Below are 12,793 nucleotides of genomic sequence, written 5' to 3'. Positions count from 1 at the left end.
ATCAGGATGTCCGGGGCAAACCATTCCGCTGGCGGCGGGGAGGGCGGCGCGCTTGCTTCCCCTTCCTCTGCGCCGCGGGGACCTTCCCTCCGGTGGGGCCTTGGGACAGGGGTTGCCTGCTCGTCGCAGGTGCGGCGGGCGGCTCTGAAGAGGAGCCTGCGGGTCCTCCCGCTGGGCTGGGGCCTCCCAAGCCGGGTTGGGCGCGCCCAGTCCCCGCCCGGGTCCGAGCTGTCAGCCTCTCCAAGACGCGCCCTGGAGGAGCCGGGACTCGCTTAGCGCGGGGTCCAGGTGAGGGCGCGGGTGGTCTGGGGCGCGAGCCCGGGTCTGGGGTGGGGGGACTTCGTTCCCCGAGTGCCTGCTGTGTGCGTCCTCTCCGCGTCGTACCCGCCGGGAGGCGGTGGTACCCCATTTCGTGAATGAGAACGCTGAGGCTCAGAGACGCGAGTGTCCGAGCTTGGCGACGTCTGGCAGAGAATCCAGTTCTGGTCTCTCTGCCCCACCTTGCAGTCTCCAGTCTAGGTAGATCTAGATTTGCCTTCAGAGGCCCAGACGGGCAACTGCTGGTCACTTTCTCAGCCTCTTATCAGCAGGGCCACAGCCCGTGGAGCCCTGGCTGGATCACGCCCCTCCGCCGCGCGTCCTCGGGGATGCTCCCTCTGGGCATCTGACTTCCCTTCTCCAGAACGCCTGAGGTTGGACTCAGGGCTCACTTAGGGCCCTTCTGCCTACGGGATTCTGAAGAATTACAGTGCTGTCCCTCTCAGAGGGCCGCTCTGGGGGGAGTGGGCAGGCCTGACGTTCTGGATTAGGTGCCAGGTGGGCAGCAGATGCTCTGGCGTCGCTGTTGGACTCTTGAGAATCTGCCCCAGGCCGGGGGAAAGGATAGGGCAGCTCCTCAAGCGAAGCCACTAGTCACCGGAGACTTTGGAGTTGGGGGTGGGGCCGAGGACCCCCTCCTGGTGGAGCATCTGACCCAGACCAGGCCCTGCCTCCTGGGGGTGCCCCTTCCCCCACGTTGCTATTGTTGGTTTCCTTCTATAGGTGGGGAAACTGAGGTTTAAGATAAGCCCCTTGCCCAAAGTCACGCAGTCAGGCTTGACAACTGCTGGAGCTGGCTCCCCGTCTGTCTGGCTTCAATCTTAGAGTCCCCGGCACTCAGAATCATGGCCGTGGAGGGTCTTGAATTCCTCCAAAGGGAGTTGCTTATTCTCTCCTCTGCACCCTCCTCCTGGCTCTGGGGAGAGGAGCTCTGGGCACTCAGAGAGAAAAGGAGTCTTTCATTCATTCCTTCAACAAATATTTATTGACTTCATATACCCTGCCCTCCCCTGGGTCTATTTCATTTTCCTCAGTAGCATTTCCCGCATCGGATGTCCTATAATTTCACTTATTAGGTTTATTATCTTCCCTGACTGGGATGTGTCGTAAGGAGGGGCCGGGTGAGGTGAGCGAGGCACTCGCCTCCAGCACAAAATTGAGGGTGCCCGTAACCTCCGTAACTACATAACTCAAGCTAACGTTTATGGACCATTTGCTGTGTGTGCTGCTGGTAGGAGATCCACCCGGATGGCCTCCATGGAGCACAGGCCCCCAGCTCTGTCACAATTACTGTGCATCCCTGGACCCAGCAGTCCCACTTCTAGGCAAAATGACGTAGATGCATTGATGCTGGAGTGTGGTTTGTAATCGGGAGAGACTGGACACAGGCTGAGTGGCCATCAGTGGGGGCTGCTGAGCTCTTTACGTACTGACGTGGCACAATATATATCATTAAGTATATTAATAACATAATTCATATATTAATAACATTAAGAACAACTTCTATTATTGGGTAAAAAGAGCAAGATGAAAACAGTACACACAGCATGTTGCCGTATGTGTAAAAAATAGAATATACGTCCATCATTGCTTGTATGAGCCTAAAATCTCCCTGGAAGGACATAAAACTGTCTGGTCACAGTGGTACCTGCAGGGAGGGGAACTGGGTGACTGGGGACAGGAGTGGGAGGGAGTTTTTTCTTCTTCATTCCCTTTATAGCTCTTGAATTTCGAACCATGTGCCTATATTGCCTGAGTGAAAAAAATATACATGTATTCATTATAGGGAATGTATTTAATCATGAGACCACTGTTTTGTCTGTGATCTGTTACTGACTTGCTGTGCGACTTTGGGTAAGTTTCTTCACTTCTCTGGGCCGGGAAAAGCCATGATGGTGAGCTCAGGCCTGGGGAGAGGGCAATCCAGGACGGGAAGTGAGCCTGGCTGTGGGTCTGTCCCAACCCTCACTTTCCCCATCCCGTGTGCTAGGCCCTTCCCTAAGGCTTTGCATGTGGTCTGTCTCTTACTCAGTCTTCACTGCAAGCCCCTTTGTCCCCATTTACAACCTCAGGTGCAAACTGAGGCCCAGAGGATCGAGCTGGAGGAGACGGCCCGTCGGTGTCTGCACCCACACCCCTCCCTCTTCCTGAGGTTTGTGAGGCCCTGGGCCAGGCTGCCTCTGGACAAGGCTGACTCCAGGCAGGCCAGGGCACAGGCATCTGGGGAGACTCCAGAAATAGCGTGGGGCCTGGTGTGGCCCCGGAGGATGCCCCGCGGGGTGCCTCTGACCCGGACAGCTGGGCTGAAATGGAGCTGAGGGCCGGCACCCTCCCCGCTGCCTGGAGCCTTCCTGATCCTCCTCAGGGCAGGTGAGGGCCTCTCTGTCTCCATCCAAGTTGGGGCCAGGCTTCTGCTGAAAAGAAAGAGAAGCAGGTGGAAGGAAGGGTGGGGTGGGGGGTGCAGAATGTCATAAAAATGATAAATGTCAGAAGCCAGCCCTCTTGAGCACTGACTACGTGCTAAGGACTTTACAAGGGTGAACGCAATTAATTCCCTCAGTTCTGTGACGCACGGTCCTTACTGCTGTTGCCATTTCTACCGTTGGAAGGGAAGCCGAGTGCAGGCGAGGTTTAGCAACTTGCACGAAGTGGCCTCGAGCTGGAATTGGGATCCAGGGAGTCTGGCTCCAGACTCTGCCCCGTCTCTTTTTCTTTTTTTTTTTGGTAAAGTGTTTATAAAATAAAATAAAGTTAACCATTTTAACCATTTTTAAGTGTCCACTTCTGTGGCATGAAGCACATTCACATTGTTGTGCAGCCGTCACCATCATTCGTCTCCAGAACTTTTCCTTCATCCCAGATGGAAACTCTGCCCCCATTCCACAATGACCTCCCATCCTCCCGTTCCCCAGCCCCTGGCAACCTCCATTCTACTTTCCATCTCTATGAATTTGACGACTCTAGGTCCCTCCTATAAGTGGAATCGTGCAAGATTTGTCCTCTTGTGACTGGCTTATTTCACTTCGCATGTCTTCAGGGTTCACCCATGTTGGAGCCTGTGTCAGAATGTCCTTTCTTTTCAAGGCTTAATAACATTCCATTTCATGTATGTACCATGTTTTGTTTATCTCTTCATCCATCGATGGGCACTTGGTTTGCTCCCACCTCTTGGCTGTTGTGAATAGTGCTGCTGTGGACATGGGTGCACAAACGTCTGTTCGAGTTCCTGCCTTCACCTCTTTTGGGTAGATACCCAGAAATAGAACTGCTGGATCCTATGGTCATGCTATTTTAAAATTTTTGCCTGACTGCCATACTGTTTCCACAGCGGCTGCACCGTTTTATATTTCCAAGAATGCACAAGGGTTCTAATTTCTCTGCATCCTCACCGACATTTTCTGTTTTTTTTTTGTTTGTTTGTTTCATAAGGGCCATCTTAATGGAGGTGGCATGATGTCTCATTGTGGTTTTGGTTTGCATTTCCATCATGATTAGAGATGCTGAGCATCTTCTCCTGTGCTCATTGGCCATCTGTACCCCTTCTTGGGAGAAATGTCTCTTCCAGTGACCGCACTCTTAGATCCGTAACTTCTGAGAGAAGCCGCTCAACATTCTGGGCTGACGAAGGCCTCACCCAGGAGCTGGGCACTGGAGCATCTGTTTGGTTGAATAGTTGTCACAGCTCCCATTTGGGTGGCATTTGTCATGCATAGGCCTCATGCTGGGTGGGAGGCACTGTTAGGAGTCCTGTTTCCCAGTTGGGGAAACTGAGGTATGGAGCAGTTGAGTATGTCACCCAAGGTCTCATGGTGGAGCTGGGATTTGAACCTGGGCAGGCAGGTCCCAGAGTCCATGCTACAGAGGTGGCTGGGGATGGAGCGGAAAAGGGCCCTGCAGACCGTGGACCCGGCGTGTGCAGAGGAAGAAGTAGGCTCAGCTAGAAGTGGCCGGAGCCCAGCTTGAATGGGGTGACTAATGGCTGGAAGAGGAGGGGGACAAGTGGTGGAAGGTCTGGGGCACAGTCGGGGGTTGCAAGGAGGCATGGTGCTGAGGGGTCTTGGCCTTTGAGGTGGCCTGAGTTCCAGTCCTGCCACTTGCTCCGTGGTGTCCCGTCTTGTGCTTGGTCCTTGGAGGAAGGAAATATGGAAGAGTGTGATAGAGTTCCCAGCCTAGTGGGAGAGACAGGTAACAAGTGATTGGTAAGTGACTATCTAAGATGACAAGGTGTGATGGATGCTTGGAAGGAAACAAATGGGTGAGAGAGTTGGCAGAAGCCTTAGGGTGGCCAGGGAGGCCTCTCTGAGGAGGTGACATTTGAAGTGAGACCTGCAGGAGGTGAGGGAAGAGGTTCCAGGCAGAGAACAGGTGGTGCAAAGGCCCTGAGGCAGGAAAGACCTTGGTGTGTTCAGGAACACTGTGGAGGGCTGCGTGGCTGGAGCAGGAAAGGTTGGACGTGAGGTGGAAGAGGAGGGCAGGGACTGGATCCCAGAGGGCCTGACGGCTGAGTGGAGAGCTTGGATTTTATCCTAAGGTGGTGGGGGCTGGTGAGGTGTGGGAGGGGGATACTCAGAGCTGTGATGAAGCCTGATTTCTATTGGGAAAGCATTGCCATTATTATAGTCTCCTGGTGAGTGGCCAGAGCCCAACACTGAAGACTGTCTCCACCCCTCCTCCCCAGACCCAGGCCTGGGTTCCAATCTAGGCTCTGCCATTCACCAGCTGTGTGACCTCAGGCAAGTGGCCCCACCTTTCTGTGCCTCCTTTTTCTCAACTGTCAAAGGGCATACTGGTAGTACCTACCTCACAGGGTAAGTGTGAGGATTAAATGAGTTGACATATATAAAGAGCTTAGAACAGTGCCAGGGACAAAGAAAGCACTCAGGCAAGGTCTTAGCTATTTTACGACAATGGTTATTGTTGCTTTGCTTTTACTGCTTTAGTGCCTAACTAGCGCCTGCAACCCCACCCTATTGTCACCTCAGTGGAGGGCCAGGCGGGGACCCAGCAGGCCATGTGGGGAATGAAGGTCTCGTCGCCTCCCTCACCCTCTAAAATCAGGCCCCAGAGCCTGGAGGAGGCCTCAGGGCTGACTCTCCCCCCAGGGGGAGGAGCGCTGCTCCTTGGTCACTTCCTGTCCCCTCCCCTCATGCCCTGCACCCTGATCCTGGCACAGCCCCCACCAGGCACAGACGTGGACTTGGGCCCCCTCTGGTCTTGCCAGGGCTCAGGTCTGAGGCCAGTGGTCACTCCCTTCTCTGGGCCTCAGGACCCCAGAGGAAACCAGCCTAACCAAATGAGCAGCCAGAAGTCACCTCTTAGGGCTTGGGCTGACAGAGGGGACAGTCACCTCCCTCTCAGGGGTTCCTTCCTGCAGGATGACAGCCTCCTCATCTGTAAAATGGGAGTTCAATACTTCCTCCCTCCCAGGGTGGGTCCAGTGCCCGGCCCTCAGAACTTCTAGTTATTATTATTGTTATTGCTGTTGTTACTAACGTTTACAGCTTGCACCAAACTTCTACAGGCCCTCAGAACCCACACTGACCTGGCCTAGAAGGCGGGACTCTCCTCGCTTGACAGAGTGGAGGGCCAGAGAGGTCCAGTAACCTGCTCAGGGACATGACACACAGCTAGAAAGGGGGAGGGGCATTAAGTCTTGGTCGGGGGCGGGGAGAGAGACCAGGTTGGACTCCTCGGGGTGACTTTGGGCACTGACTCAGCCTGTCCCAGCCTCAGTTTTCCATTAGTCAAATGGGAATAATAACAGAGCTCACCTCGTAGGGGCTGTTGGGAAGATTAAAATGGGTTAATTAACACCAGGAAAAGCGCTTTCTTGTGCCGGGCGCGGTGAACGTTAACTGGGGGCCATTGTGACTGTGGGGGAGGGGGAACTCAGTTTCTCCATCTCCTAAATGGGTGCGCGTGCCGAGTGGGCCCCGGGGGCTCCACGCGGCCGATGTGCAGGTGGGGAAGGGAGCCCGGCTCGCGGAAGGGCTTCCCGGGGCCGGTCGGGGCCGCTGGACCCAGTCCTGGCGCCGCGCCGACTGCCAGCGCGCCCGGGCTCGGTTCTCCGCCGCCTGCCTTCCGTTCTCCCCTTTCGGGTAACACCTGGGTTGGCGGGTTCACCTGCTCGCAGCCGGCCGCCGGAAGTTGCGCAAACGCGTGTTACCTGAGCCCCAGATGGGCTGGGCGCAGGAGCGCAGTGCAGCGGCGCGGGCGCAGCCAGGTACGTGCGGGCCGGGGCCGGGGGCGTCCGGCCCGGGTAGAGGGCTGCCAGGGCACTCCTCCCTCCTCAGAAAGGCTGGGACTCACCTTCTGGCCTGGACGAGACCGCAGGAGCCGTGCCGTCAGTCCCCTCATTTAGGAGCCAGGCCAACCCGGGCTCAGAGAGGGGCGGCTAGCGGCCAGAGTCACACAGCGCGCTGCCAGGCTCGCGGCCACCTCCGCCGCCGGGAGTCCCCAAGATTGCTCCGAAGTGGGGAAGGGCAGAAGCCAGACCAAGGATCCGGGCTCCCCCCGCTGCCCTTCGGCAGCCTCCTGAGGCTGACGCCGGGGAAGCAGGTGGGGAGGGGGCAAGGTGGGGCTGCCTGCCCCGGGGAAACCAACGAGAAGGGCCTGGGGCCGGCGCATTGGGGGCCATTTGTGGGTAATATTTGAAATTCATGGGTGGGGCGCTGGGCGGGGAGAGGAGGCCTCAGAGAGGATACTGAGTTCCACCTGGGGACTGGGACCCTGGCCTCAACTCCCAGGAGCCGCCGCACCTCCGCTTGCCGGCCTGTGGAATGGGGCTTGTTCAGGTCAACTCACTGACCTTTGTCCGTGGCCCGGGCTCGGACAGCCCTTGCGGAGCGCGCTTAGAGACCCCTGCGGGGGCGCGGTCTGCGGAGGTGGGTCAAACGCGATTAAAATAGGGGGCGCGGTTCCCGGCGCGCCGGGTGCTGCGGAATGCCCTCGACCCGGGTTATCTCTCCATCCTCCCAGTGACCTGGAGGCTCAGCAAGGTCTATTTTTAACTGCATGTCACAGATAAGGAAACCGAGTCTTTAAGAGGCGCAGCTGTTTGCGCAAGACGCACGGCGGGCGGTGGGCGAGCCCCAGCGAGCGGCCCCGAAGCCGGGCCAGGCTCCGAGCGTCTGTCCCCGCCGCTCGCCATCAAGGACCCCTGGAGTTGGCAGGTGGGGCCGGAGGCGGCGCGCGGGGCTTCTGCGCTGGCCCTGCCCGTCCGACCTCCTTCCTCTTCCGCGGATGGTGCCCGGGAGCGAAGCGCCGCCAACGACGGGTTGGACTGGTTTGGGAGGCGGCGGCCCGGGGGTGGGGCAGCGTCTAGCTCCCCGGACACTGCGCAGCAAGGCTGCCTTTCCTGTCAGACCCTTCCCGCCTGAGGCCTCCTGGGGGGGCGGCCCTGAGTGGGGCAGCCTTCCTTTCCCACCTAGGCCGCCCCCTCTGCCTGGGGAGCAGCTCTGGGTCTGGGCCACAGCCCCCGAGGTTCTGTTCTCAACCTGCCATCGCCGCAGAGGTCTCAGACTCGGGGCTGGGGACCAGATGAGGGGGAGGGGGCAGATGTGTTTTCAGACATATTTCGTTTGCCCCGTACATGCAACGTTTTTAAAATTATTGTTATTGAATATGCTAACACTTAAGAATCTAGAGTTTTGAGGCACTTCTGGATTTCCAGCTTCCGAGAACATTCTACACCCACCACTTTGGACCCATATGCCTGCAGTAGGCTGGGTGTGCCCTTGTCTAGTTTATGCCTGACCTGCCCATTCACATTTGGCCCTCATAGGCATTTCAATTCAATAAAAATTTATTGAATACCTATTATGCGTCAAGAGCAATATCTTGAAACTGAGATCCAGCCAACAAAGCAGACAACGCTCTGGCCTCAGAGAGCTGATACTCGAGGGGAATGGGAGCCTCCAAGAGTGAAACTACCATAAATGTAACAGACGAGTAAATTAGGCTCCCTGTGAACTTCTGTCTCATCTATTGGCTCTGGGACCTGCGTTGGTCACTTCTCTGAGCCTCAGTTTCTCCATCTGTAAAAATGAGGTAACAATGACTCATCTCACACCCTTGTTGGTGGGTTACAGGAGAGGATGGTGTGAAACGTCTGGCCCACAGTGGAGGTTCCTGCTTCTCCACCCCACTCTGGACTCTCCCCCTGGAATGCCGGCTGTCTTGGTGGGGCTGTCCATACAGCTTTCAGCTCTGGATGGAAATGCGCTTCTCTGTGCTGTCTAGTACAGTGACCACTGGCCACATGTGGCTGCTGAGCCCTTGAAATATGGCTAGTGTGATTCAGGATCTGAATTGTAAGTTTTTATTTAAAGCTAAGGTTGAGTAGCCATATGTGGCCAGTGGCTATTGAATTAGACACACGGGTCTAGATGGCTTGAAATGCAAGTCCCCTTGGGGATCATCCAGACAAAGTCCCTTTTCCCATTTTACAGACGAGAAGGTTCAGGACTTGGTTTATGGGTTTCCTTCTGGCCCATCTCCAGGGGGGCTGAGCAGGCACTTTGTGGGCCCAGCCCTTCCTTGGAAAAAGGGCCAGGGGTGGCCTGATGCCTGGGGCACCAGCCCTAACGCTTAGTGATCATGTGGACACTTGTGCACCCACGTTTGGGCCCTCCTGCCTGTGGGTGCCCATCCCACGGCCGCTGGCAGATCCAGAGTCTGCTGGATGCTCCAAGCAGGGCTGTGCCATCTTGGGTATTTCCAGCTTCTCTCGGAGAGCTTAGCTCAGGGCTGACGTTTCCTTGACAGCTATCCGTGGCTCACCGTGGGCCTGGCATTGCAGTCCCATGCTGGAAGCTGATGGGTGTCTGGACTCCACTGGGGCGGGGGTGGGGATTTTCTACACTCCTCCTCCACAAGCTCTGCTGCTGTGCCTGGGGCCTGGCGTGTCTAGGCAGGTGGATGGCACAGGGCAGCTTCCTGCCTGGGTAGGTGAGGGGTAGGGGTGGTACCAGGCTCCCTGTGGGCAGTCCAGGTGGGGTGTGGGGTTGGAGCCCTTTCTCTTGGTCACGTAACCCCACGACCCCTGCGCCAGCACTTCCTCGCTTGGAGGCAAGGGGCAGAGCCACTAACGTGCAGAACGGGCTTCAGTTCCCCCTCTGCAAAATGGAGCTGTTAAGAGGACCCATTGAGGCTGAGCCGGCTGGTACCCACCTTGGAGCCCACCTTGCTTCCTTTACATCGTGCCTTGCTCTGTTTTTTTCTGCTCAGGCCTCCCGTGTCTGTCTTCTTTGGCATCTTTTTTTTCCTCTGCCTCAGCTGGGCCGGGTCCCCGGAGAAGGAGGGGGAGGGTTGTGGGCAGAGCCACAGGCCCTTCAGCTCTTGCTCTCTGCCTGCTGATTGGCTCCCTGTGAATCAGGGGCGTGGCCTTCACTTTTAACAGCGAAGGCGTCTGGAGCCCCTTTCAGTCTTTGCTGAGCCTTTGTCTGAGCGTGCTCATCTCATCTCATCTCTTTCTTTCCTCCCCTGCAGCCGGTGCCGGTGTCCAGCTGCCAACTTTCTGTCTGGATCTGGCTCCTCATTTCTCAGGTCTCCTCGGACCGAAGCCCTCGGAAGGTATGTGACAGCCATGCCTGTGGACACGCTGACTCCCGGAGCCCGGGACGCCCCCGCCCCACCTTTCCGCCTGCGGACCAAGGTTCCCGGCTACCTGCTACGGCGGCCAGCAGACGGTGGAGTCCGGAAACCTAGTGCCGTGGAGCGCCTGGAGGCCGACAAGGCCAAGTATGTCAAGAGCCTGCATGTGGCCAACACGCGTCAGGAACCTGTGCAGCCCCTGCTGTCCAAACAGCCACTCTTCAGCCCCGGGACTCGCCGCACAGTGCTTACACCTAGCCGCCGAGCCCTGCCTGGCCCTGGCCGCCGGCCCCAGCTGGACCTGGACATCCTTAGCAGCCTCATAAACTTGTGTGATAGTCCCGTGTCCCCTGCCGAGGCCAGCCGTACCCCCGGACGGGCAGAGGGGGCCCGCCACGCGCCTGTGGCCACCCCGCCACGTCCGCCGCCCAGTACGGCTGCGGTCCGCCGAGTGGATGTCCGTCCGCTGCCGGCCTCACCTGCCCGGCCCGGCCCATCGCCAGGCACTCCTGCCGCCTCCAGCCCAGCTCGGCCCCCAGGTTTGCAACGCTCCAAGTCGGACCTGAGTGAGCGCTTCTCGAGGGCAGCAGCTGACCTTGAGCGATTTTTTAACTTCTGCGGCCTGGACCCTGAGGAGGCACGGGGGTTGGGTGTGGCCCACCTGGCCCGGGCCAGCTCGGACATCGTGTCCCTGGCCGGGCCCAGCGCTGGGCCGGGCAGCTCCGAGGAGGGCTGCTCCCGCCGCAGTTCCGCCACCGTGGAGGAGCGCGCCCGCGAGCGCGTCCCCTACGGCGTGTCGGTGGTAGAGCGCAACGCCCGCGTGATCAAGTGGCTGTACGGGTTGCGGCAAGCGCGGGAGACCCCAGCGGCTGAGGGCTAGGACTCCGCTGGACGGGCTTTGACAGGACAGATCTTAGAGAGGCCTTGGCTCCTTGACTTCTCCTGCATGCATTCCATGCTTTCGGGCAGACCAGAGGCTGCTGCCTTGTGTGAACTGGGATGGAGGTAAAGCTCAGAGGCTGGACCAGCATCCACCTGGCAAGGACTGACCATGGAGAGTTGCCTCTTGCATTTGGACCACCCCCTACCCCTCATGTGTAGGGTTTTTGATGAGTGTACCCCTGCTTGGTCCCTTTCTGGGTTTGGATTTGGGCCACTTAGCCCTCCCCACTGCGAGTGAGGGGCCAAGAGATCTCGCCAGGCCTGCCTTCTCAGCAGTTCTGTTTCCTTCTTCCTTCCTTGGCCTCTGTCCTTTGCTGACTTCCTCTTCCTTACCCAGTGGGCCCTGGTTCCCTGGGAACTCACCCTGTTGTGGGGGCAGGGAGAAGTGGCCTGTCCCCTGTTCTTTTCTGGCCTTTGCAGCCTGGCCTAGGTGGGTAGACTTCTGGAGGGACTGGTTAGTAGTCTCTGCTGCTCTGACTTCTCTCCTCTTGGTTAATAAACACAAATGCTTGTTTTTCAAGGGCTGGGCCATCAGACTCTCTGTGTTCACATGGGGAAAGGGTGGGAGAAGTCGGGGCGGGGCCTTCAAAACTCAGGAATTGTCCACCCCAGGGTCTGGTGGGACATGAGGCCATTGGCTGGGCTGGCCTGGGACTTGTCCCATAGGGTTCTCATAACCGCTCTGGGAGGCTGGGAGGCCTCCTTCGTGGAGGAGGAAACTGGGTCTGGCCACAGAGTGAGTCTGGGTGGACCTGGGACTAGGCCTGGGGTCTTTCCCCTACACCAGGAAAGGGACCTCTCCCACCACCTGCCCGGTTCCCAAGGGGGTAGGAAGTTCAGAGAGGGCAAACCCTGAACTTGAGGTCACACAGGCCATAGATTGGAGGTTGCAAGTGGGAGTTTTTGGAGAAAGAGGGACTTGGGTGGACAGCACAAAACTGGTGGCCTTGCCTCCCACTCTGGGTGCTCCTGGACAAGCCAGTCTCCCTCTCTGGGCCTCACTGGGAGAGTGGGACCGCACAGTCCTCTTTGGGTTGGGGAAAGAAGGAGGTGCCTGGCATTGGGCTTTGAGGTCTCAGCTCCTTCCCCTCTCCCTCCAGGTTAGTGACTTGCTGGGAGACTCCCCTTGGCCCGGGGCACAAAGGGTGAAAGCCGGGATGGCCTCTGCCAGTGGGGTAGGCGTGGGGAGGGCTGGTGGTGCTTCCTGTCCCGCAGCCTGCAGGACTGCGAAACAGGAAGCTCTGATGTGGGCCTTGGTGACAGGTTTGATGTAGGTTTTATTTTAAGCATAAAGAGGAGATTTCCGTTGGGCTGTTGACAAACATCCAGGTCAGCCCAGCTGTCTGTCTGTCTGTCTGACAGTCCATAACCAGCCCCCAGGGGATTGAGCTAGGCCTGAGTGGTTCAGGGAAACAAGGGGAAACTGGGTTATAGACAGATGGTGTTCAAGCTCATGAGAATGGAGACCACCCCCTCGTGATACAGATGGGGAGACAGGCACAGGGAGGGTGATGCCCTGCTCACGGGCACCCAGCAGGTTTGACAGTGCAGGATCTGGGCCTCATGGTCCCCATGTTAAAGGAGTAATGGGGTCGGGGGGTTAATCAGGGCAGAGTCTGCAGAGAGGGCGTCCTTTGGGGTGTCAAAGACCAGCCCCTCGGGGCAACTTGGCCAGAATTCTGTACTAAGCATTGCCCCTTGCTGTGACCTGCCAGCCCCCCAGAAACCCAAGTAGGTGGGTGTGTTGGCTGCATTTCACACATGGAGAAATGGAGGTTCCCATCCCAGCACTGCTGGCTGATGTGCAGGGAGACCCCTTGTCTCTGGAGGAGGCTTACAAGCTGGGCTCAGACTTTTCACACTCATCCTGTCTATGAATCCTAAAGGTGACGTTTCGGGGTCACCTTAGAAGGTCACCTTTTGTCTTAAACCAGGAGGG

The 12,793-nt window shown here is 57.7% G+C and overlaps 1 protein-coding gene across 3 annotated transcripts; it reads left to right on the top strand.

Moving 5' to 3' along the window:
* On the top strand, positions 1-11,374 carry FAM110A (family with sequence similarity 110 member A). Of its 3 annotated transcripts, none has more exons than XM_014845010.3 (2): positions 1-288; positions 9,808-11,374. In XM_014845010.3, exon 2 carries the CDS (start codon positions 9,905-9,907, stop codon positions 10,790-10,792), a length of 888 nt encoding a protein of 295 aa, XP_014700496.1. In that variant the 5' UTR covers positions 1-288; positions 9,808-9,904; the 3' UTR covers positions 10,793-11,374. The 3 variants fall into 3 exon arrangements, with proteins under 3 accessions (XP_014700496.1, XP_014700497.1, XP_070341800.1); XM_014845011.3 differs by lacking the exon at positions 1-288 and adding an exon at positions 6,279-6,541; XM_070485699.1 differs by lacking the exon at positions 1-288 and adding an exon at positions 6,516-6,876.
* The last annotated feature ends 1,419 nt before the right edge of the window (positions 11,375-12,793 follow it).

This window comes from Equus asinus, chromosome 15 (assembly GCF_041296235.1).
Source record: "Equus asinus isolate D_3611 breed Donkey chromosome 15, EquAss-T2T_v2, whole genome shotgun sequence".
NCBI lineage: Eukaryota > Metazoa > Chordata > Mammalia > Perissodactyla > Equidae > Equus > Equus asinus.
This window is presented reverse-complemented; position numbering and strand designations above follow the sequence as displayed.

Coding starts and splice junctions, on each gene's coding strand:
- FAM110A (XM_014845010.3), top strand. CDS start 9,905: ATGCCTGTGGACACGCTGACTCCCGGAGCCCGGGACGCCCCCGCCCCA.